This window comes from Dermacentor albipictus, chromosome 1, assembly GCF_038994185.2.
Source record: "Dermacentor albipictus isolate Rhodes 1998 colony chromosome 1, USDA_Dalb.pri_finalv2, whole genome shotgun sequence".
NCBI classification, from domain to species: domain Eukaryota; kingdom Metazoa; phylum Arthropoda; class Arachnida; order Ixodida; family Ixodidae; genus Dermacentor; species Dermacentor albipictus.
In genome coordinates this window covers 423,776,376-423,803,263 of record NC_091821.1, presented here as the reverse complement: position 1 = coordinate 423,803,263, position 26,888 = coordinate 423,776,376, and the positions used below count along the sequence as shown (strand labels likewise).

Genomic DNA, 26,888 nt, shown 5'->3' with positions numbered 1-26,888 from the left:
CTGCACTCAAATTTCACATTGGGAAGTATCGTAATCGTCAATGAATATTTTTTTTCAGTATCAAAAATGGTAAATTTTTGTAGCCTTATTGGGATGCTTTCACTCATATCTCAAACATCAAATTTTGCATGGACACTCCTCTGTCTCAACATTATCTTAAACTTGGCTTTTTATGCAGTCCAAAATTACGTTGCAGCTTGCCTTTAAAGCTGTTTTTCACCACCTTCATAGCACTGTCCATGCACTTTCAAACACCCAAATATGGTATACGGTTCTGTAATGACAGTGCTTGAACCTCCTTGTGCTTTTATTGTGTCTGCATCTTTCCTTGTCTATCACCTTTCATTCATCCCTTCATGAATGCATAATTTCCAACCAGTTGTGTGCACTTCATTGTAATGTTGCACAGAGAGGAAAGTGGGTCACTCTTGTGGCAGAAAATACTTTTTAGCATGGTTTGGTAAGTGCATAGTCAGTCACATTGTTCTATGTGATGTTTGATAGCTTTCACAATAACCTTCTGGAACTGTATGACTTGAACATCATTGGTAGTGTACAAGTCATGGCTTTGTGTTGTGTTTTCATGTACAGTTTGGCTTTGCTTTTATTGGTATTTTTACATCCTGTGAACTTCAAGCTTAAGTCCTTTGCTTGTGCAGGTTTGTGCCAGAATCTGCTAGCTGGCTGCTGACACGGGGCCGGAATGAGGATGCAGTCAAATATTTGCGCAAGGTGGCCTTCTTCAACAAGAGGGACATCCCTGAGAATCTGGAGCTGAAGAGAGATCGGGTGTGCTTCCCAGTTCACTAGATATATCTGTTTTCAGCTCATCCTTCCTATAGCAACTGTGCCTGTGCTAGCTATGAATCATTGCAATTGGCACTCCCTATGGCATTTCTACAACTGTGTGCACAAAATATTAAAGGAAATCACAATTACATTAGCGCAGTGCAATAATGTATTAATGAAATTATGTTACGTTAATGTACAATGTTAATGAAATACAATGCATTCCTGACTGCGTGCTAATACTTCATGGAAATGTGAGATTGGAAGCATTAAGCCTTCAAATGGTTGTCGGTGTGCCATGAGCAAGAAAATGTCTGAGATGACAGAGAACTAGGTATGGCCACATAATGTCAACAGACAATGAAGCCAAGGAAAGCATCGGGGAAATTAACTGTGGTTTACATTGTAACGTAGAAAATTATGAAAAGGGAAACGAAATTGGATAAAAAAGATAACCTATAGCGAGTGGGAGCCGAAGCCACAACCTCCATGTTACGTGTGCATTGCACTACCAATTGTCCTACGGCGACGGCTGTCAGTTCGTCCACTAACTTGAGTATATATGTGTACTAAATATAGCCCTAGGAGTGTTAGCCTGCGCCACTCAGAGTGAAGGCGGGCGGATGTGGGACATCCTCTTTTGCCCGACGGTGTCGTGTAACATGTGATCTTAGCAGAGCAGGCACGTGGCTAATAAACCATCACATGCTACCCAATGACATCAAGGTTGCCAGATTCGAGACCCTCGCAGTGAATAAATGTGAGAAGGGGAACTGAGGGGTTCGATTTGTAGTGTGATGAAATTAGGAAATTTGCAGGCATTTCATTTCATTTCATTTATTTTTTCCCTTAAAGGCCCGAAGGCATTACATAAGGGGGGGAGCAAAATCAAGGTCAAAGAGAAAGAATAAATTGACAAAAGAGAACAATAACAAAAAAAAAGAGTATGTAACAGTGAAATGTTCTTGTCACGCGTATACAATGCAAAGTAAAATTCACGGGATTGAAGCACGAGAAAAAAAAAACATAGATATATATATGAAACACTCAATTAATACACGAGAAAAATACGGTGAAAAAGGCATCACATGAAAAACAAGTAAAAATAAAAAATAATTAGCTGTTCAGAGTGCCGAATTGAATATGACAGGAACCTTTTGCCCTCATGAAAAATGGTCATTTAGTTTATCCCGGAATGATTTGCGGTTAGTGCATGATGCGATGGTATTTGGCAAGCCATTCCATAGTGCTATAGCATCCGGAAAAAATGATGACTTCAGAGCTAAGGTGCGACAATTGATGCGTGCGATGCTATGGTCATGGCTTAGGCGGCTAGACGTCCTGTGCGGGGGTTGCAGCTTTTCGTGTTTCGTGTGTGGGTGATAGTAGAAATGATAAAGAAGACAGAGGCGAGATATAATGCGGCGTGACTCGAGTGATGGGATGGCCAGGGAGTGTTTCAGCGTGGTAATACTGGTTTTTCTTGAATAGCATGATGATAGAAATCGGACGGCGCGATTCTGCACGTCTTCAAGGTCAGCGGTGAGGTACGCTTGTGATGGGTCCCAAATGGACGAGGCATATTCTAGTTTTGGGCGAATGAATGTTATATATGCTAGTTTTTTTATGTCGGGAGATGCGGCCTTCAAGTTATGTTGCAGCTATCCGAGTGTGCGAGAGGCTGCAGCGTAGATGTTTTGAACGTGAGTTACCCATGATAGCGATGGTGTTAGATGGAGGCCAAGATATCTATAGGATAATGCGGAATCAATGGAAAATGAGCCAATACTGTATTGGTGCAGATTCACGGTGCGTTTTCTGGTGAGAGACATGGATTTGCAGTTGTTAATGTTTAAGGAGAGGAGGAATTTATCGCACCAAGAGGAGACAATGTCAAGATCGGACTGAAGAAAAGATGAATCGCTGGTTCCCCTATCACTCTGTATATGACGCAATCATCGGCAAAAAGCCGTAATTCCGATTTTATATTGCAAGGGAGGTCATTAATGTAAATTAGGAATAGTAGTGGTGACAGGCCGGGGCCCTGAGGGACTCCCTATGTTACATTGGAAAGAGGAGAGTGGCTATCATTTGTAGAAGTGAACTGCTTGCGCCCTGAAAGAAAATTTTCGATCCAACGGATTAGATTGATGGGTATTCCTAGTGATGAAAGTTTTTGTAGTAAATGATTGTGTGGGACCCGATCAAATGCTTTGGGGTAATCGAGGAATATAGCATCTATTTGGAGGTTGGCATCCATGGATTTGAGCAAATCGTGTATGAACTCTGCAAGCTGGGTTTCACATGAAAGGTGTTTCCTAAAACCATGCTGGTGCGAATAAAAAAAGTTGTTAGATTCAAGATGTGTCATTAGGTTTGTGGATATAATGTGTTCGAGTAATTTTGATGGCACACTGGTTAGGTAAATAGGACGGTAATTAGAGGCTAATTTGCGGTCACCGGATTTAAAGACTGGGATGATTTGGGCAATTTTCCAATCATCCGGAACTTCCTCGGATTGTAAAGACTGGGTAAAGATCAGTTGTAGTATCTGAGCCGAAGTCGTTGATATGTTTTTTAGTAGTTTACTATTGATATGATCACAGCCTGCTGACGACGACAGTTTTAGATAAGCAATAAGGTTGCTGATGCCGTTAGTATCAACCTGGATCATAGGCATCGCCACTGATGAGGATTCTGGTGAAGTTATGGCGGTAGAGTTGCTTACAGGAGAAAACACCGAGACGAAATAGCGGTTCAAAACGCTGGCACACTGATCTGGTTCGACTGGTTCTCCATTAGTTCCCATAAGCGCTGTTTGGTTCGGGCGAGACCTAGGGGATAGAATGCGCCAGAATTTGTTGGGATTCGACTGTAGGATTCTATGTAGATCGATGGAAAAGAATTTATTTTTTGCAGAAGCTAAGTTTTCAATGTACGTTTTTGTACATTGATGATATTGGTCCCATGTTGTAGGGGAGTTAGATTTCTTTGCTGATCGATAAAGGCGCTTTTTCTTGTTTAGGAGACGTTTCAGGCTTACGGTAAACCACTCATTGCTATGATCGGACCTAATATTTATTTTTGGAATGTATTTGTTTCTGAGGTTTATCATTGCTGTTTTGTATAATTCCCAGTTATGGTTAACTGTTCTGGAAAGATAAGACTCGCGGAAATGCTTATAAAACCGTGTAAGTTCCACGTTGATGGCATTGAAGTTCACTTTATTGTAATTGAAGATTATCTTTTCAGCAGTTGATCTAACTTTCAGCAGTAGTGATATGGAAATGTGTAGAAGTGCATGGTCACTTACTCCAGGAAGAGCCGTTACACCTTTAATGTCTTCAGGACTGCACGTCAGCAAGAGATCAAGGGTGTTATTCCCTCTCGTCGGAAGTGTTATGGCTTGATGGAGACTGAAATCAAGGGTTAGATCGAGGAATTGCTTGGGCTCACTGGACTGTGATTTACCAGGTACGCTAAGTAGAGGCCAGTTAATCTGGGGGAAATTAAAATCGCCAAATAGAAAAAGAGGTGATTTGGGGAAGTTATCCCTGATATACGCTAAACTACGGTAGAGTGAGTTGATGAAAAATGTCCCACAATCGGGTGGCTGGTAACAAATGCCAATTATAGCTTTCACAGATGAGGTATGAACACAAACCCATGATAATTCGAGTACGTCGTCTTGGTATACTAAGGATGATGACAATGTATTTCTTACAGCTATTAGAACACCGCTCCCTCTACGGTTGCTGCGATCGTGACGGTACATGGTGAAGTTAAGATTAGCGGGAAGGACTTCGTTATCGAGGATATCTTCAGTTAGCCAGGTTTCAGTTAGAATGATAATGTGCGCATCAATGTTGTCGATGAAGCTAAGAAGCTGGTCACGCTTTGGAATTACGAATAATAAGGTGGTGTCAGCTGGCGCTAGACAGAGGTAACTGGAGGTCGCTGAGATAGGCCTCCATCCTGCTGGGGACATAAATAGGATTATAGACCAAATTATCCGGTGGGTCGAATTAAACAAGATGCAGAAAAAAAAGAAAACTTCAAAACACACTACTGATTGGCACTATTCTAACACGCTCCTGAATCAAGCGCGCGCTCGCTTTCTATATGATTAAAGTAGAAAAAAAATGTAGAGATAACATTAAAGCTTCCAAGCAGAGTCGAAATCTATTGCAAACCCCACTTTTTAGCAAGAAAAATTGGCAAGGGTCTAAAATGTGTTGCACAGTGGCGGTTGGCTTCCTAAGGTAAGCTTTGCTGCACGGTTTTTAAGTCAGCTTCGCGCAATACAGCTGTGTCATGTGGCATAGCATACAAATGCCATTATAGGCAGGCATTTATTCAATTTTATTAGAAAAAAAAAGAAAAAAAGACTCGTTTTAATGGGGAAAATACCGTGATAAGACATCGTGAGCTTCCACTGTTGCTTGAAAGTCTTCCTATGGCAGGCCGAAAATAGGTGTTTTCGATGGGAGATGACTTGTGTTCAATGCATTCACTGCCCCCTAAGCTCCATCAAGAGGGACCCTGTCACTAAAGGGTTGGCTATTTGGATTATTATAGAGGTCAGGTGCGTGCATGCTCGCTGATCAAGTTTGAATTATCCAGCGAAGGCTGACTTTAGGATCGAAATAGTGAAAGTTTGAGTCCATAGAACTGAATGGGTGCTGTCCAAGACCTTCAGTGAGGATTGAATTGACTAGAGTTGAATCAATGGAAATCTACTGTATTATTATTGTTATAGTTGTCGGGGTACAACAGCGTATTAAAACTTTTCTCTTAGGGCAGACCCATGGTTTTAATGTCTGGGTAACATATTGCTATTGTGGTGATAAGAGAGCTCAAACTTTGCTTTTGAGGAATGAACTTCTGCAGTAGTGTATGATTAGTTCATAGTTAATTCACATTTGTAGTGTCATATAGTGTAAGAGTAACAATATTGTCAATCCAAATGCATGGAGGTTCATATAGCTGTTCTAGCATGAGCAACAACAAGAGAGAGAAAAGTTTAGATCGGGCTAGCTGGTGTTCCATGTTACTGTGAATTTCAGGGTACACCAGGACGTGGACAGGAAATGACTTCGTCGTTTCCTGTCCTTGTCTTGGTGTGCACTGAGAGAGAGAGAGAGAGAATGATAAATAAAAGGCAGGGAGGTTAACTAGGAGTGAGCACGGTTGACTACCCTACACTGGGGGAAGGAAAAAGGGGAGGGAAATATTAAGAGAAGAGAAAGTCCACTGTAGATATCACTGATGTGGTAACAGTTTTCTGCTCTATATGACTGACGGTCACTCAGTCTGGATCACAGACGGTCACTCAATCCAGTAGCTTACAAAAACCGCAGCAGCACTCTTACGATCTTTTGTATCTGCGATATGTGATGCCATGGTCCGAAGATCTCATTCAAGGTTAACGGTTTTCTATCTTACTGATTTAGAGCTGCGTAGAGGTCATGTCTTTCATCTTAAAAAGTTGGGCAGTAGCACAGTAGATGTTCTCCTTAACACTGCAGGCATTGCACATGGCACTATCAACCATTCCAATTAAACACATGTATGCATTGGTGAATGCAACGCACAAGCGTAAACAGCACAGCATTGTTTCTTCACTTCGGGGAAGCCCAGATAACGGCCACTGTTACAAAGATTGGTCGAGAGAATGCAATCTATGCTGCGCAAATTCAGGGGTGTGCCACTTCTCCAATGTGATATGGTGCGCTAGATTGCTTAAGTGTTGGGCTGCCTCAGTCCTCGATAAAGGTACAGAAACGAGGTTTGATCCTTCATTTGTTTTCCTAGCAGCTTTGTTGGCGAGGTCGTTGCCGGAGATACTGCAGTGACCCGGCAGCCACTGAAACACATTGTGTCCCTTTGCGATCATATGACGGTGCGTTTCTTGTATCTCCAACACCGGTGTGCGCTGTAATTTACAGCAGCTAGCATGAGCAGACTGAAAGGTAAAATAATTGAAAATACTACAAAAATATGATGGTCCATTTTATTTCTGTCCACTACCTAACAGCTAGGCTTCCAAAACAGCTAGATTACGTATAAATGCTGGCTTTACCTACTCCCTTGCCTACTTACTGCAATCTGTTGTCTCTGGTAACAAAAATTCATTGATGTTTATTTGTTAATTGTTATATGCTATGTGCAGTGTGTGTTAAACTTAGATGGTACTGCTAATTAACAATTTATGGGTGCTTACATCTCAATCTGCCACAGTAAATTAGTGGCTATGAGTTGCTATGGCGTTGCTGAGCTCAAGGTCACAGCTTCAATCCCGGCCACGGTGTCCGCTTTCCGATATGCAAAAATGATTGTGTACTTGGACGTAGCTCCATGTTAAAGAACTCTGTATGGTAAGAATTAATGTGGTGTCTCCTGCTACAGCATGTTTCATAATCAAATGGTGGTTTTGGCATGTAAAACTCCAGCATTCAGTTATTAAAGCCACGGTTTCACTGCGACAAAGAGAAAGGCTGTTGTGGGCTCTGTGGATTAAGTTGGATTGCATGTAATTATTTAATATGAGCGAAATGTCAATGCATAAATGTTTTTATATTTTGCCCCCATATGAAAGCAGCTGCAGTAGTGTGGAATGAACAGTTAATTAGTACCGTAATATTGGCTAGATTAGACATGCAAACTTAGAATGCAGATGCAAACTTACATGCCAGGCTTTTTTTAAAGAAATGTCTGATACTCATTATTGACCAGTTTGGCTCAAGAAAACATGAAATGTGTAAGTAACTTTCGCCTGTTTAGTGAGTTCTAAATAGGCACACCCTCTAAGTTGGGCTCGAGTACTAAATGGAGCATGTTAATGCAGGCATAGGCCTTTAAGTATGCATATTGGAGCATAATGCTTCAGGACATGATAAAAAAATAGGCAGGGTTAAGGTGGAACATCTCACCTGTTGCTTTGAAGAAACTTTAAAGAGGAATATTGAGTTAAGCTGGACTTGAACTTCTGAAGCACCGAAAAGCTGTGCTACCACAAGTGGCAGTTTGTCAAGCGAGAACAAAAATGAAAAATTGCTGAAGACACTATGTTGAATTCTCTGCACTAGCTCAGTGTGATGTTGCGACAGCATCTGCTGAGTCGACATTAATTGCGCATTAACAAACAAGTATTAAATTGTGTTCAAATGAACCAAAGACTTGATCAAACAAGCTGTCAGAACTGTTTCTGCACAAAAATTGTCCGAGCCTCTGAAGATACCTTTAAATCAATGACCTTTTTATCTTTGTTCTCGAATTTGTTATTTGTTTCATTATTTCAGCTCTCATGCTCTTATGTCTATTTGTAACCTCCTCTTAGTCGATGCCTCACATAGGAGCCTGCAAGGTATGTTAAATAAATAAATAAATAGTTCAGAAAAAGGAAGCTTTGGCCTTCATTTGGTTCACTGATAGCCAACTTTTTGCTGCTAAATAAATCCACATGTAGTTCGACCTTGGCCGTGGTGTCTGCATTCTGATCTACAAAAACACTTGTGTACCTAGATTTAGCTGCACATTAAAACTCAGGCGGTCAAAATTAATCCGAAGTACCCCACTATCAGAATATGGTACTGGCATGTGAAACCCTATAACTGAACGTTTTTAAAAATGAACGCATGTAGTCTTGAAGGAATACATCCACTCTTTAGGCTGATTTAGCATTGCTCTTTTACGGTCCCTGCTGACCATCCCCAAGTAGAAAGTCTCCGTCATGTAACCCAGCACGTACACTTAATACTATCTGCTTGCATCATAATGTTTATTTCATTAGCGACTGTGCCTTCAGCCTTTGCCTAGCGTAACGCTTACAGTATTGTGTCACTGTAGGTGAGGGCACTGCTTGACATCGTGTTTCTACCACACTCACATGCACATGATGTGACAGATGACACGGTGTGAAACCGACGCTTACTGAAAGTATGCCTGCCTACGGCAGTCACCGAAATGGTGCATTTACCTCACGTAGGTCAATTGATTTGGGCGAGATAGTTTATAGCTAACTGGCTGAAATGCAGTGCAAAAAGGACAAGTACAAAGAATGCATTGTCCTGGGTACTGTATGTTCTTTGACCTTGTCCTTCTTGTGTGTTCTCGCCAGTCGGTTTCCTCACATCTGCTCCTGCTGGTGCAGCCAAATTGGTGGAGGAAAAAATACCTAATGTACATGTGACTGATAATTTTACAACCCCATCAGTCACGTGTTATGATGCATTGTAAACAGATGTGGCAAAATTATATTACTTTATTCCAAGGTGTTGTGGAATCAATTAGAAGAAAATCAGGGGGGTAGTACGATCTTGTGTGCATTTTCTGGCAAAGTCCTCATAATGGCAGAGTAATTAAATCTTGGCTTGGTCAGTCATGTCTCGTTTCTTTCATAAAAAAGAATTGAATCATTTGCTCAATGTACGTGCGCAAGTTATTTATTTGCTAACTGCAGGAATTACAAAGACGAAAGCATTCTTCCTTCGAAGTTTCTGACGAAAGGCGGCATGTCGAAGCACCTCGTCAAGCATGTTAGTGTCTTCAGGAAAGTGGTCATGCGTAGCCATCTTCTTCACACTAAAGTGAATTGAAGCCAACAGATAATGAAGCCAAAGAAAGCATAGGGGAAAGTATTTGCTATTCTTAATTCAAATGTAGAAATGTTAAAATAAAGAGAAATGGACGAAAAAACAATTTGCTCCCTGTGGGCTGGCAAACACACACTGTACTGTATTACGCCTGTGAAGCTTTTACGAATTGAGCTACGGCTGTGGCTATTCCCACGTCTACACTCTTGGGTACTTGTGTATGTGCATATGCACAACCTTGGGGGTGTAAGCCAGCACCACCTTATGGCCATGGTGACTGATGTTGGTTATACTTCGTATGGTTGTGACTAACAATAATTGGTCCCCTCGGTTTCCCCTTCTTCTTGTTTATTGAAGTGAAATGAAGCTATATTGCACAAACAGAAAGTTCAATTTACCCACAACTCAACATCTGTGTTTCATTTTTTCCTTGCCATTACTGTAAAGAAATGGCAGAAAGAAGTTGTGTGCTGCAAGGAAAGTCATGCGCAGAAATGGGTATGCTACAACTAATGTGCATAATACAGCATTTGATGTCTACACAACTCTGCGATACTTATGCATACAGTGTTTCAGTTTTACCATAGTCATTCCATTTTTTTTCTGGTCACGAAACTGCCACCTCAGTTTCATATAGAGCCAGCGCCCGCCGCTAGAGGTGCAACCGTGCATGAGAGGGCATGCGAACGCTGCTACCGCTGTGGTTGTGTGTTGGGCAGCCTCGGTATTCTAGCTTTCTCAACTTCCTCAACCATCGCTTTAGTTTCACGTAACTATATTTAACATTGACTATGCTTAAATTACTGCCTGAGCCTTAAATTACTGCCTGCCTTCTGCCTTGATATGAACGCCCGGGACGAAAAAAAAGCCGCTCATAACATGAAGCTTGCGGCGGTCTCAGACCAAAATAAATAGATAATAATAATAATAAAAACCTGGGATTTTAAGAGCCAGAACCGTGAAATGATTATGAGGCATGCCGTTGTGGGGGACTCAGGATAAATTTTGACCACCTGGGATCCTTTAAAATGCACCTGTTTAATAAACGGGTGTTTTGCACTTCGCCCCTGTTGAAATGCGTCCGCTGTACACGGCCGCGCGGTCTCGGTACAAATTTCTTCATCATCACCATTCGCCTCGACAATTCGGTGCGCTTCGCTTTTTAATATTTGCCTGAAATTAAACACCGCGCATTCGCAACAAAGCGCCAGTGGTCCAACTTATCACCAGATGCAAACATATGGGCTATTGCACCCCCGCTTGTCCGTAAGTAAGCGCCAACTCTCCGTTGTGCATAGCACCAGATTGTTCGCCGAGCACAGCTGTTCACTTTCTGTTACACTGTGGCAAAGAAGGACTCTGACTGTGGGCAGTATCTTATAAGGAGATCAAAAGAATAAAATTGTTATTGCAAAGGGCTGCTACCGTGGAATACTTAATGACAAAAAAAAAGAAAATTTAGCTGCTCCGTGCGCTTAAGATTTCTCTGCAAAGCGATGCCATTTCTGAATGAGATTTAGGTAGGATTAATGCGAGAATGTCTTCGATGCGGCTTTTAGCAACGGATTAAGGTGAACGTGAAGTGTTAGGACCTGCATAGTTTGAACTAGCTGTATTGTAATTAGGCAATTGCCTTAGCAAGCAGTCGTTTAGAAGCGTCAGTAAGCCCGGCACTTATTCACGCTGCTTGTGGTTTCGACGTAGAAACGACGAGACTAGGTATTTTGGTTCTTAATGTGCAACTATTTACAATATGTTAAAATGCTGCAATCACCGGTCCTGATATTCTTATCGTGATCGAAAAATGAAAAAAAAATACTATATAATCCAATTAAGCAAAGAAATAAAACGTGTTGATGCAAAAACAACATACAAGCAAGATCATTTATTTATCATGTAAAATAAGCGGAGTGAAATACAGACAGCACAGAGGCATCCGGTCACGAATGGTCCACCATTCACAATGCAAGAAGTTTGTTAAAAGCATGACACTGATATAATAAGCATAAAGGAATAACATCAAACGTGAGAGATATGCACGTGAGAGATATGCATTGGGGTGCAGAAAACAAACACCAGCAAACGAATGGCAATAAATACAGAATAGAATAAACAAGAAAGAATAAACAACAATAACAGAATACAGAATAAACAAGAAAGTGTAAAGCATAAGCATTTCATAATACATGGCAAAACAACTCTCAAACGAACACAAGTAGCCACATCACAAATACAGCAATTTTTTTTAAATGGCTTGTTAGAGATGCCACCATTCTACTTCTTCAGCTGTTACTTGCAACACGTGTTCGGCATCGTTGTCCCACCCCACCACTTCAACTAAACAGCCCAGCACTCGAAAAATAGCGCGGCACATGCGCAGAACGCACCCGATCACTCAACTCGCTTCGCACTGCGCACGCGTTTCGGTACCGAACGATGCCCTCTGCGGCACAGTGGCGCTGCGTCGCGTCACCTTTGGGCAGCATATGAACCTCTCCCATAGCGTGATGGCGGAATTTCGTGACCAGAAAAACATGGAAGGACTCTGGTTTTATAGAGACCCAGGCTTTGCTCACACTGCTTGCTTTTTGCCCACGTGTTGCCATTTCTTGCGCTGCATATTATAATTTCTTGCTTCTTAGGTTATGTTGGGAAGTCTAGTTATTGTATGTTGCTTGATGATTAAAGCCTGGTTTCCCATGTAGTTTTGGCAAGAATTGAGAAAAATGGTTGCAAGCTTGGGTATTTTTTCTTTTTCATTGTGAAGTTGCTGTGCGCTAACTTCATAATCAGATTGTTTCTGTTGCACATTTCAGGGGGCCAAAGAAGATGCCAAGAGGGTGACATTTCTGGACTTGTTCCGAACACCCAGGATTCGCAAGCATTCACTGCTGATGCTGTGTGCATGGTAATTTTCTGAGTTGGCTATGTATTGCGCTATGGCATTCAGATTGCTCGAAAAGATTTGCTGCAGTCTTTGGCAGTTGGAGATCGCACTGGAAACTATTTTTGCAGTTTGGTTACGTTAACAGGCTTCAGTTAACATGCATTGGCAGCTCAGTTCTTAGCACTGTTCCTTTACCAATGCTAACGTTATTTCTTTATTTCTTTATTACTTTTATTTACAGGGCATGCTACTTTTGGGACGTACTACAGTCAGTCCCAGATACATCTAACTCAAAGGGGATTGCAAAATAGTTTGATATATTGATAATTTGAAATATAATATATTCCTATCTGAAGCTTATCTGACATCTCCGCATAGCTTGGACAGTTTCCCGAGATTGTGAAAATTGGGAACTTACTGGCTGTGCCAGACGCCAAGGCTGTGTTGAACGTACAAAAGTTGACTTATTTTTCACTCATGAATGTTGCAAGTTGCTTGCGCTGGGGAATAGTCTTTGGTATACTGATTGTCATGATAACCCTAAATGCTATAAAGGGAAAATGAGACATCCACCCAAACGTAGCTAACTGCTACAAAGGAAACCCATACGAGTTCCTTGAAAGAAAAGCTTCGCAGTTGAAGAAAAATTCATCCTGGTCTGTAACCAAGATTGAATCCTCAAGCTATTGAATACTCAGCTCAATTGAATTCCTCAAGCTAAAGTATGTGGAAAAGTCATAAGCTATGACTTACACACAACCTACAGACATGATAGCTCTCAAATTTTAATTTGACTATACGAGAAAACATAATTCTGTTACGCGAAAACTCAAAGAAACCCCTTTTCCAGCATTTCTACAATTCACAGACTCTCCACAGTGCCCACCATTCGCGCACGCCGACATACATTTGGGTGTCCTGGGAGCCACGGAGCAGCGCTCCTGGTTTCTTGCAATACCTTCAGCTGGCGCTCACCTCCGCCGCATTGCAGCTTATGCAAGAGGCCGCATTTCTGCCACAAAGCCCACTTTTATGCATAGCATTACTGGCCAGCGTTTTCCGGTGAACATTACTGTTGCATACGCTCCAGTTGCCGGGAAGTGTGAGAAGCAGTCAGGGAACTTTTAATGCTATTGCGTTCCACTCTTAAACACGAAGCTTAAGCCTCCTCTAAATTTTTTATCTGTGTATGGAATTTTTAGCGCTTATCCCCCCTCGGCAGTTATAGTTGACATGATCCAGAATGAGGTAGAGGCATACTATGAGTAGTGCCGCAACGTTCTGTGCATGGGAGAGGACAAATTTCCTTCCGCAATAGGAACACCATTGAGGAGCAAAACTTTTGACTGACTTCTTAAGTCGCTTAAATCATGAGTGATTTCTTTTAGGAGCGATACTGTGCTCAATGTAGTTTCTTTCTCCCAATTTTCAGGTTCTTCACATACTGTTGCTACCACACCAACGTCTACAACACGTCATTCCTCGGCACAGATGTATACCTCTCGTACACGTTGGGCTCCCTAGTGGAGCTACCTGGAATGCTGCTTGTGCTGTTTGGCTTGGACACGCTTGGTCGTCGCTGGCCCATGATTATTGTGACGGGTGTTGCTGGCATTGTTGGCATCCTGTCCATTCTCTTCCGCAATGGTGAATGTTGCAAAAGCGAAACTTGAATGTTCTTAGAGGGAAACATCCAAGATCATTACCATGGCTTAAAGCTTTTATTTGTTGTTCAGGCTCGTGTATAATTACTCTGTATTCTCCAGGAGAGGATAGGTACTTGAACAGCGAGGAGCTTAACGGAAACGAGATGAAAGTAAGGATGGTAATATATTATCACATTTATTGTCTGGTATGTTGTATGTAGGATGTTTTTTAAGTCTTTGGCTTGACTCAGAAGGGCAAGTATACATGAACATATTTAGTTTCAACACAGTTCTCTGCAGTGTTTGCACACATTCCTCCATGTTGTTTCCGTGGCTGAACTCTTATGAAAAGCAACTAAATTCAAATAAAAAAAAATCGATCGTACGATCAGCGACGCCACTGCAGTTGCAAAAATCCTACAGAAGAATGTTATTTCCTTTGTATCAGGAATGTGCTGGCAAATATGGTAGATGGCTAGCTACAGAAAAATCTGCAAATCTTACTGGAAACTGTTGGTGTTAATAACTGAGTTGTAACGCCAGCAACCCAATTCGTATTTACAGTTTTTTTTATATAGTTTGTTTTTCTATGCCATAAGGCAGCCCCGAAAGCTTATTATCTCAGTGTATTAGGCGTCCTTCTATCTAATTTGCAGTGTTAGCTTCTCTGTAGAAGGTGCCTCAGGTTGAGCAATATTCACATGTACTAGGATTTGATATTTAAAGAGGTGCTTGCCCTCCATATTGTGAAAGCAGTAGTAATCATTTCGTGTGTTGTTTTAGCAGGCTGTGCCTTAACCAGTCATGAGTGGAAAGATGTTCTTATTGCCTGAAAGGGATTTGCTTTGAAATTGAAAATAAATGGTGGACTGAAGTTTCGGCAAGAGGTGCGCCCTGGCTAAAAAATTTTGTGGGCTATGTTGGAAAGTGCACCTGGTCCTGGTTCAGCACAGGAATTTGTTACAATGTGTGAGCAACCTTAGGTCTTGCCTTGTTGAGTTTGTCTGCATGTGTCAGAACTCATTAAAACCATGTGGTTTTAGTATTACCCCTGGCTTGAGCAATCTGCTATGCCATTGTCAAAACAATGCTTTTTTCTTTTGCATGGTCACTCTCTCGGCTTGTTTATGTGGGGTTTCATCTTGAAGCATTTTGTTCCCACAGAAATATTGCTGCAAACTCTTTTACCAAGTTGTAGGATAGAACACGCTCTGCTAATGCTGTGGCTGATGTGCTGTTTGCAATTTGTAATTGCTCTGCTTGCCGATGCCTGCTGACGTTAAAACTTCTCTTGTGGAGCACTCGATGTCTGCAACTGCATTAACGTTTTATATTAAGGACTGATTGCATGGAGCACTTCCGGCCAACAATTGCCTCAGGCAAGCAACGCAGCATGGATCACTGTCGGTTTTTTTTTTTTTAATGCTAGGTCTGAAGAGTGCTTGTGTGTGATAACATTGTGCCATCGTGTACACACCTTTTCATGTGTGCAAACCTCATATCATGCTGGACTTAATCAATGATGTCACTCTAAATGGTCAAAGCAGTTGCGGATTCTTTGTTCCCTTGTTTACATTATCAGAATTTTGTTGGTGATTTCCTTATGTGAGATTGTTACAGAGATGGAACAAGCTTTCTAGTGCTTAGAGCAGAAACCTGAGACAAGACGGACAGTAGTCGAGACACGCATAAGCACTATTTTCAACTGTTGAAAGTATTACTTCAGTGCCTTGACTTCTGCCAGTTATGTCCCAAGTTTTTGTGCTAAGCACTAGAAAAGATGTCCTACCAACAAGGACGAAACTCAACTCTTGCGAAGCTCATAGAACAAATTTTTTTCAGAAAAAGGTGGTTGAAGTCCAAAGAACCTGTTGCTACTTTGTATTGTAAATGACAGTCCATTAGGGCAGTGGCTCTCAAAGTTCTGGCCATCATAGACCCCGTCATTCACTCACACCTGAAGTACATTTTCTGAAGAAGATGTACAGGTGGAAAGGCAGACAATGAGCTGGTGCCATAATTAAAATGATTTTATGTTTCAAGCTGTTAAAGCTACTTAGTATTTTTGTTACATATCACTAACGCTTTGCACTTTATGAGAAAGGTGCTTTTGCCTTCAGGAAATGAAAAAGCTTACGGTTACACAAATGGTATGCCAAAAATTCATTTTGTAGTCCCATATATATTTTTTAAATCTACGGCTCATACATAAGTATTCCAGTGCTTATGTTCATTCTGTTGCGTTGATAGCACATTGTGAACTTACCTTCTGTTCAGGTTCCCAAGTCACCGTGCTGGTGCTGAGCCTTCTAATGAGGGTGTGCCTGACGGCCGAGTATGACACCATCATGCAGTATTCTGCTGAGGTGTACCCAACCGTTCTCAGGGGTCGTGGCCTGGCGTTTCTACGCTTTGCCGGCACCCTCAGCCTCTATGTTAGCCCATCTATTGTCTATTTGGTAAGTGATAGGTAAAATAAGCTTTTACTTTATCTGCTTTGGGGCCGATTTTAGCCCTAAATTAGGGCTGATTATGCTCCGTGTGTGGCCATTGTAAGCTGATCTTTCATAGCTGCAGATTCAGGCAGATTTTCTGCATTTTTGTAAAGACTACTTCTTTTCTCTTCTTGATGCCATTTTCAATACCAACAGAAGGGCTTTTCTGTATGATTAAGAAGGACATTATCTTCAAGGACGCCAGATTTTATTGGCATATACAATTCCTGTCGTTGTTCTGGCAGCTCATTCAGGTTACATTTGGGCTGCAAAATGTAGTGTTGTGGCTGGCCTGTGGCATTTGAAGATTTATAATAGTCGATCTGAGGCCATGGCATATGGTATTAAATTACTGTACATGAGATCAGCGAAGAAACACTGGCTGCTACATCGCAGTGAAGGAAAATTGTTGCTCGGTTTGTTGCTTTTATGTTGGTTTTGTAGCAGGGAAAAAGTCACTAACAGCGGCTTCTCACCTGTGCAAAAAATTTAGTGTTAAAAGTGCATTCATATTTGGACGTATAATTGTTTGCCATCATTATGTTTGCAATTTAATTGAATGTATGCTTGCTTGTTCACATCCCAAGTGTTGTGTAAGTGTAAGTAGGAGCACCGGCATAACGACTTTATGCTGAAGTGCTGGCTGATCACTGTTCAAATTTTGCACAAAGGTACCATTTTACATGAAGTTTAGTTTAATCCCACATTTGTGGGCATTATTTAGCAGCTTCATCCATGATATGCTCAAAGTGGGCATTGTCTGTGGTGTTACCACTAAAAGAGGTCTACTTGTCAACGAAACAGGGGTGCCATCTCTCATGCCTGCAGCAACTACATGGTGTTCATAAAAGGTTGTGACAGATCGCTCCAGCATTGTGTTGCAATGGAATCAACACGTTTTGAGTGGCGTTGCCGCAGACAACATCCACTTCGAATTTATTGTGGACAAAACTGGAAGGAGGGAGAGGGGGGTAAGTAATGTGAAATTTAAGTGGAAATCGACCAGCAGTTTAGCAGAAAGAGTTTTGTACATCTAGCACTCCTCTATTGATACAGCACTCAGTATATAACAAATCAAAACACAATTTCTTCCCGCAACCCCCTATTTAGAATTCAGGCTAGCAAGATAAATTATTTACAGGCTGTTGGATTTTAGTGTCTTAAAAAGCAATTACAGTGCCCTGTGGCTGGTTTGCTATCCTTTGAGCAATAATTTTGATCTTTAGCCATTCGTAGTGGCCCTGAATCGCGAAATCTTCATCAGTTTCTGCCAACGATTTGTCTTTGTGCGTTCTGCAGTCTCGCCTGGACCCCACATACCCAATGCTCATCACTGGTGTCATGTCACTGGTCCTGAGTGTCCTATCCCTGTTCCTGCCTGAAACCAAAGGCAAGCACATGCCGCAAACCTTGCAAGATGGGGAACTCTTTGGAGCAGACCAGCACCTCTTGGATTTTCCTTGCCTTGGGGACAAAGGGTCAGTCTTCATTTATTTTTTCATTCAGAACGGTTAATAGTTTCTAGCCAACTATTGAGATCTTGTGACATACTGATCTGATTTTCCTGGTTCAAAAGGCGACTTTTCAAGAAGAGAAAGCTCTTTATTTCATGTATAGATGTCTGGGAACAACTTATGCGCACATTACCCTCTCTCATTTGGGAAACCGAGCTACACGCATGAAGTTTCCAGTGAAGTTGATTACTCCCCCAACACTACACATTCAAGCACAAAAAGTACAGGAAGGGTCATTTGATAATGTTTTATTTGGTAACATTTTATTGCGATAGAAATTAAATGTGAAGCATGTTTCTGCCATCACCGGTACTGTGCTGTGGTGGCTGCGATGGTGCATGTGCTGCCTGTGAGTTTTGGATTTTACATGATCTGCTGAGCTTTGGAGGCACTGCACAGTTTAAATGGTAAAGCGAGTGGCAGCACAGAACATTTGCTTTGTGCACCAGTGCTCCTCATCACACAAGCGTTGTGACTGCGAACGCTCAGGGTCATCAAATGAAATTTGTTCATTAGCATAATTGTGCTCATGACACCATGTGTGTTTAGTTAGTAAGCAAACGTTTACTGCAATTTACACTGAACCCATAAAACTGACCCTTACATTACGTAATAGCCTACTACTTCTATCACTAAGCATACTTCGGGCAAAACTGCAACTTTCTTTTTTTCTGTTGATGAAACATTGGGATAGCTTAATATGCCACACAAAGTAACAATGATGTAGCGCTGGGGCATTAAGAGGGTGCTGTCTGTTGGCCAAAGAAGGAAAATTTGGGTGCATTTAATGCAAGCTCCATTGGCTTTTCTAATACAGCGTTATGGAAGTGAGCACAAGAAGCCGATGCATTAAATGGACAGCCACAAATGGCACAATTCTGCTTATCCAAAAAAATCTCTAAATGCACATTCAGTACAGTGATTTCTATTCAATTACTGTTAATAGTAAGCTTATGCACTATGTGGTTCATCCTTAACAGGCCATTTTACCAAGGCAGTGAAATATTCTCATGATGCAACATCGATGCAATACTGCTAGTCACCATGAAAAGGGTTTTGGTTTTCAAGAGTTGTGTTGCTTTAGGTTGTCAGTTGCATGCACTGCTCCTTGTTCTGTCTGCTATAATGCTACAGTGGGGAACATTCATTCCACAGTTTGGTGGGAAGACGTGCACAGGTTAGCCTGACCAGGCTTATAGCCAGTGTCTATTAAACAACAAATTGAAACATGTCACGGCATCCTTGAATGGCATAGTAAGCAGTCCCGCATAAATGTCACGACCAGAAAAAAAATTAATTAGGGTACTTGGATGCAAGCTTTACCTCCTCATAAAAACTGTTGCCGAGCTAGTGGGGCCCAAGCGGTCCTAGACCACATCATTTTTCTATTGTGTAGAATGTGATGCTGCCAGCACAAAATATGATGCTCACTTCGCACCACCTGCAGCATTGAATGGTGGTGCATTTGAGTTATCGATTATTAAAAGTGTGCAGTACACCTCGAACAGCACTATACGACACACGCTGTGAAACAGCTAGATAGCTGCAAATGCGATGTGTGGTGACCCGCGAGTTGATTTGCTGTCACTGGGAGGGGGAACAATGTATGCCGACATTTTCACATGAAATGGGCATGCAATGAATGCTGGGAAGCTGCCCTGATGGGTGCCTACTGCTCTCTATCGTTTGTGGCTCATGCCTTTTCTTGTTCTTGTGGAACATAGCAGCTGGAAAACATATCACAATCACAGTTTGATGATGTACTGAATGTTAGGGCTGAAAGATCATGTTTTCTGGGAATGCATGAACCAGCAAAAAAGAAGCCTAACTGCATTGGGTCATTTTTTGTGTTTTAGATGATGAACGATGGTGCTGGAAAATCGTACGAAATAGGATTGTACCATCGAAATTCTACTGTATAAGCTGATAACATAAAGGCGTTGCTTTGTGTCAAGTGCAAAAAGTATGAATTTTAGCACGATGTTAAATGCTTTTCAATCAGTGTAAATATAGGCCGACCCAATATTGTTAGTGGCTCAGTGTCTGTGTTTTCTGCTGCTGAGCATAAGGTTTCAGGCCAAATTCTTGGTCGTGGCAGTTTTAGTCTGACAAAAAACAGAATTCGAGAGCACTTCGATGCTCACATACCACATTTACACGATTCTAATGCGCACCTCTTCTTTAATAAAATGTGCATCCAAATTTGCATGCGCATTACAATCGTAGATGATTCTTCTTAAAATCAAAAAGGGAACTGATTCTTACTAAAAAAAAAGCCAGATGCAAGGTAGCTACCCATACTGCCATTGATTGGGTCGTCTTGAGAAAGCGACATTCGAAGGCATCACAAGGTAGGTCCATGGTGCGTGGAATGCCCTTCCGCAGGTGATGGTTGCATGAGCTTCCAGAAGTGTAGTGTTCCTAATGCATTAAGTGGTACTGAAGATGACCTTCTGTGGTCAGTAGACAGCGAAACGGAGTTGTCATCAGACTCTGATAGTGACTGGCCACTAAGATTCAAGTGTGTGCATGTCTGTGTGCCTTTGTATGTTCCACAATATTGTTTCAGCGCGGTAGGCATTAACTAAGGTTTAGTTATAATCAACACCAAGTTATTTTTTTTAAATATTTGGGCGGTAATATAACCATGCGTTATAATTGGTGGCAGGGTAGAATCGTGCAAATACGATATTGGTGCATGTTAACGAGCTGTAGGTGGTCAGAATTAATCTGAAGTCTTTCTAGCATACAGCACAGCTTTCAGATAATAAAGCCTCATTAACGATATCAATTTTTTTTTGTCATTTGTTATGCTAATGAACTAGTAGTGAGCACTAGTACTGCAGTACTTGCTGCCATGTTTTTGGTGCACCAACTTTGGCACATGACCAAACCTTGCCAGTGTTTGTCTTTGGAATGATTGCGAATGCCGCATCTTGTTCTTGGCAAAAAGAAATTGTGGCTACCTGAAGGTCATAACATCTTGTGCTACCACAAGGTATCGTAGAAATGCAACTGGAAATACTGCTAAGCCTTCATGCAGATAGCCGTATGAAAAGGAGAGAGTAAGATTTAAATATTATTAAGTTGTCAAAATAGTAGTCAAGAAAGCCCACAGATTGTCTCATCAGGGGAAGAAGAAAGAAAATGTGCCAAGATTGTCGTAGCCTGATGCACCATTGCAAGAATTGCAGGAGAGATATTGAAGGGTTCAAGGGGTGTGCGAACTTACCATGGCAGCTTAGCAGCTATTGTGTTGTGCTTGTGAATATGAGGTCATGGGATCAAATCCCGACTACGGCAGCCACATTTCGATGGGGGCGAAATGCAGAATATCCTGTGGACTGCGCACTGGGTCTTAGGTGGTCAAAATTAATCCGAAGTCCCCTGCTGCTGTGTGCCTCATAATCAGATCATGGTATTGGCATGTAAAACCGCAGAATGGGATTTTTTTTAAGGGTATGCGTGCCAGGCTTTAAGTTTAAGCGATGTACTGTCAACGTGAATTAAAATGTGAGCAAGTCTATGTGGACTTGTTATGCACATTTCAATTTCCATGTTTGCAAATCTGTCGTAATACATACTGGTGTCATTTAGCCTCTCATGTGAACTTTTGGGATTAAAGTTTATGTTTGTAGCCAGGATATGCAGCAATGCAATGCCATGCATTCACATATTCATGTGTTGTTTAAGTTTTCTTTGTTTTTGTCCATGTTCCAATTTATTCTGCTGTTGGACTCAACCTGGACATACAGGATGTGCTTCTAGTGGTTCTGTTTAAGAGACACAGGCTGTGATAAGCATATATCAGTGGTTTTGAGAAGAGAGATGCAAGAATTTGCTGGTTGTCAATACAGGACAGCCTTAGCAGCTTGTGCCAGAAAAACGAAGAGGTGTTTCCACAATGTATTCAGACTCAGTCTGACACACTTGTGTGCGTAGAAGGCTGCACTGAGTCCTCATGCCCTTTCTTTTTTTTTTCTTTTTTTTCCTTTCTTTTCAGCGAGCCAACAAACTGTGATCCACCCAGTGTTTCTGCTGCAGTGAGCTGCTAGGCATGGGACAATCTGCAGTCTTCATCTATGAGTTCTTGGCACGATCAGCATTGAGTTAGGTCATTTGCAGCTTCTATGTCGTTGTGAGGGATACATTCACAGATGTTTTGTAATGTTCAGTGTATTCATGATGAAATTACGAGACTAGTAAGAATGTCACGGGATTTTTTAATATTTACGAACACTTGCAAACTTTCTACCTTGGAAGAAATCACATAAGTATGCCTGAAATATTTTTCTTTTATCTGTAGTATTGCTACCAAAAGTTTACAGGGTGTGGTATCTGCAATACGGCTGAATGTCTCTGCAGCTAGCGCTTTCTGCTTGGAATTAAATTTTCTGCTTGCACTAGTAGTATGTGCGAACAACGTGGCATTCTATTGTTTTACAGGCTGCAAACGCATGTTGTCTGCTAATTCAGGTTTATCGCAGAACCCACGTCCTGTACATCCATACAGCTTTTTGTACCACGTACTTACTGATGTGATCTAGTTAACTGAGCTGGCATATGCTGCTCTGTGCAAGGAAAGCCCAAAATGTGGCAAAAGTTGAGGAGTACAGTGTAGGAAGTTGCTAAAAATGCATTGCTCTGCTGATAAAGCCTGATGTTGGGTTTATTGGCAAAGCGACGAGAGCTTTGCAAGTTTTGTAGGAATGAAAGTGCCTTGTGAAAAGGATTTTTCACAAACTGTGAAGTTTGTAATCACTAGTGCCATAGACAGGTAACTTGTCTGTTATTAGTTGCTGTGTAAAAAATACATGCTATGTGTTTTCTTAGTTTTGCCTTAAGCAGGAATTGCAAATTCTCATAGGTGACACTCAAGTTAAGGTATGGTTGCAACTTTTACAGCAGTAAAGATGTACACTTTATGAAAATTCTGTAATGTAGTACTACATGCCTATTCATGGCACAGTCAGCTAAAAGAAGTGAGCCACTAATTTGTACATGCTTCTTCCTGATGGTGAGTTGTGATTTGTTAGGCATAATTTTTTGCACTCATTTATTGCTCATACATATAAGTAACGTTGGTTTCCATATGGTTTCTGAAAATGGCTGTATTAACGCGTTAAGCAGAAGTGACAGAAAAGTCAGTGACTTTTGGGGAAGCTGTCTGTCGTGTCTAATGGGAGAGAAATTAATGGGAGAGAAATTGGAAAATAATGTGAGAAGCCTTGCCTTAATTAACATTTATTGAGCTACCGCAATCTTTTGACAATGTATTGATGCCACAATGTGTCAAGGGAGGAGTAGGTAATGATAGTACCTGCTTACGTTATCTTCACACGTGAATGTTTACTGTTTCAGGCGATGCACGTTTTCATGTGGTAGGGAGGGCCAGGCTTCATGTGGTAGTGAGTGCACCACATGCAATCTGTGGGGATTATAGGTTAGAATTAGCACTAGTGGTTGCACTGACTTTTCAGATGCACCTAGCTTTTTTTTACATACTGTCACCTTAATATTTTTCTCACTTTCATCCTTATGATGCAAAACAGAGAAAAGCTAATATACCAAAACACTATACTGCCCTGTGCCTTCTCAGTTTGTATGCTTTGGTCTTCGTGTTTCTTTAAAAGAAAGAAAATATGCAACTCTGACTTTTATTATTTCTCATGGCTGTTTTCCAAGTTATATGTACTAGCTAAACTGACCAGACATCCCACTGTTCCAACTGGTTTTGTGCTCTGACACACCCCTGTGCCTCCCTAGTTGGCAAATGCCAAAGTGCAAGTTGCTGTCTGCAAGACAGATGTAGAGCGTTCTTGCCCAAGATGGGCGGGCAAGAGAAAAAAGCTCAGTGTTCTCCCACCAAATTGCTGACAATAGATGCACACAAGTATTCTCATGGTCCGGCTCTAGATGTAAAGAATGGATTGGCTTGAGCTTGTGTACAGGTGTACTCTTCGTTTCCAATTTTCTGCACTGCAGTGGAAGCTAAGGATCACATCAACCAACTAGGAGCAAGAGCCGACTGCGTGTCTCGCCTGCAGATTGTTTGCCACTAAGCCTCTCATGAGTGATGCTAGCTGACAGGGATGGATTAGCGATGCACAATGAGTATGCTCTCCTTTCTACCATGAGGCATCTTTATGGTTTTAAGATGTAGCATAGCGAGAAGATTAAGAGTATCCCTGCCAGCCGTGCATACAATGAGAATCTTAATGAAGAACAGAGTAGTGCTGTGTTGAGCATAGCACTGAGAAGCTGTATTTGCAAATGGAAGTGAAATGGTAGTGTGCCGCTGTAGTTTATGGAACCATTTGACCTTCAAATTCTAGATTAGCCTTCTTGGATCTGTGCCGTCACTTCCAATTTCCTTTCGCTACCTATGCACCCTGCCATCACAAGACTGATTTTTTTCATAAAGCTTATTTGCCCAACAGCTTAGCTCCGCACTTTTTGTGCGAAATTGCAGATTAAAAAAAAAAGTTCATGCAATATTTGGCTAATTGCTCCAATATTAAGCAGTGTCCCATCTCAGGCTGGTAGTTCTTAGGAAAGCTTGTTTTGTATTGTTCAAATATAGTATCACACTTAAATCCCAACTTCCCCCAACTTTTGTGTGTGATGCTGTTGGGCTTTGGGAAGCCTGATCACTTTAGCTTCTTGTGAGGTGCATTCAAGTGTTTGCACAGCACATCCTCCAACATTTTATGTGTTATAAAATATGAATATTGTGGTTGAGTGGTTGCTGACCATTTGTGTTATGAAAGTGCTTTGTCCGTTGTATGTACAATCCAGTGCAGCATTTATGGCTTTATGTCCCAAATGCTAGTGTTAATCATATGCAGGCAGTGACTTGTAGCCTATGAATAACATTAGCCATGTTACTTGTGTGTAAACGTGAAGTTGTTTGTGTCCGACTGGCGTTACTTTGATATTACCACACACTGCATTAGTAACAAATATTCAAATGACATCTTTTGCACTAATGACTGAATTAAGGGTGTAGTATGTTTTCTTTGCAGAAATCGACTGATTGACTGTGAGGTGCGGTGCATTAGCAACATGTTTATCGCATGATCATGTAGGCAAGAAGAGTGTCAGCGGGCTGTCAGGGCAAAGCTTTAAAATGCAAGGTTGTGATAAGAATACATGTGTTGTGGTAAAGCACTGGCTTAAATAATGTGCATATATGGTGCCTCACTGATTCTTCTACACTTTGTTGAATGCAACCTATCTCTGCATGTAACCTTCATTCAAATCGCAACCCCCAGGAGAAGCAAAATTTTGGCAGAGCAGTCTAGTACAATCGTTCACTCAAGCCAAAGCTCCAGATATGATTTTGAATATTTTGTCATTGCTGCTGCTTTGTGTTAAAAAGTGGTATGGCTATACAGTGAAGCTGGGCCTGAAGGCAAAATTTGAGAATAACTTGTCCATCACAGTGTTCTTAATGTATATAAATATTTGGTTGAGGTGTTAAACACTAAAATATGGTACCTATTTTTTGGCTGCATGCTTGATGAATTTGTTTTAGCTTTTCTTAGTGCATTGAAAGCACAGACTCTTTTGCAGAGCTTACTGACATAAGCTCAATGAATTGTTTCGGGTAAGAAGGGAGAATGAGCTTGCCATGTGGAAAGCTGAATGTTTATACCGTGTTCAAGTTTTTCGTGAACAAGTGGTCCTTTCAGAATTTAGGCAGCTAGTATGCACTCCCAAATTTTTTGCGATTGCACCAATTTCACTTCTGCACAAGCTCTTATTTGCATTAATGGTGTGATGCCTCATATATTATATGTGACACACCATATTCTGAACTTAAAATCGATCTAGATCGACAGTTTAAAGCGATTCTGCTAATAAATAATAAAGAAGCCATGGTACATTTTATGATATACTGAGGACTACAGAATTCAGCAGGTGGTTTTCCAATTTATGTAAAAGAAGCACTCTCTTGAATCTCATTATAATCATTAGCCATCGATCAGTGTTAGAGCTTTATTTGTTGATGCTGTGTATGCTATTCATTACCAGGGATGTGAAAAATGGCCCTGACAGGACATATATGTTTTTGGTGGTCCTAGAGAGAGTGCAACCTTCAATATCTCAGGACCCATTTCAACATTGATGTTACACAGTGTGAAAAGTGCTGTGTGGCATGTTGTCCATGTACATATCCAAAGAAATAAAGGCCACCATAAGAAGTGAACAAAGTACTACACTAAAGAACCTGCCATGTTTGTTTCCAAATAACATTTGCATATGTATGATCTCTGACTTAGTACTTTTGTTCAATAATGTAAACCCGTGACCGAAAGTATACGGACCAGGGATTGCGCAATAAAACTAATTTTCTCTTCTTTCTGTGAATGCAACTTGAAATGAAAGACTGTAATCCAAACTTGGCATTGCAAATTTTCAAGTGCAATCGTCAGTTTCAGTTTATGTGGGTTAATTACAAAGAAATCCAGTTTTTTCAGCAACCCTGTGGTCCGTAAATTTTTGCTCGCAGGTTTACTTGTGTAACATTGTATGCAATTGTGATGTTCTCAGTGACCTGCAGGTATATCTTTTTTCGTTACATGCTGTTATAGTAACAAGTTTTCAAATGAAGCCTTTTGCACTAATAATTAGCCTCTTTCTTCATTCTTCATTCGTTTTGTGAAAAGTGATGAAGCTGTCAGATGCATTGGAATTGGAAGTAAAATGTTAAAGAGACTGTTTGCATACAGCCCTCTTTCTTTTGTGCCTGCTGATGCCATTTCTTCTCCTTCCTCACCATGTTCATTTGTGTCATAGAGAAAGTTGACACCAGCTCCAATACTACAGAAACACATTGCATTGTTCAGTATTGTTCACTGGGCAGCTCAACAATACTCCAATGAATACATAGACTAGAAAACATACTACTATGTCCTTATAAGGAAGAAGCCTCGTGGTTAATAACAATGATAATGCTT

General features: G+C 41.1%; 1 protein-coding gene across 4 annotated transcripts in view; it reads left to right on the top strand.

Moving 5' to 3' along the window:
- Nucleotides 1–26,647, top strand: part of LOC135897105 (carcinine transporter-like) — a 40,304-nt gene extending 13,657 nt beyond the window's left edge. For all 4 annotated transcript variants that reach the window (XM_065425681.1, XM_065425683.1, XM_065425690.2 and 1 more), the window contains exons 6-11: nt 660–789; nt 12,200–12,291; nt 13,703–13,917; nt 16,194–16,375; nt 17,711–17,889; nt 21,929–26,647. In XM_065425681.1, the coding sequence (XP_065281753.1) occupies nt 660–789; nt 12,200–12,291; nt 13,703–13,917; nt 16,194–16,375; nt 17,711–17,889; nt 21,929–21,980 (850 nt within the window). In that variant the 3' untranslated portion in view covers nt 21,981–26,647. The remainder of the gene's footprint in view (nt 1–659; nt 790–12,199; nt 12,292–13,702; nt 13,918–16,193; nt 16,376–17,710; nt 17,890–21,928) is intronic.
- Nucleotides 26,648–26,888: the final 241 nt, after the last annotated feature.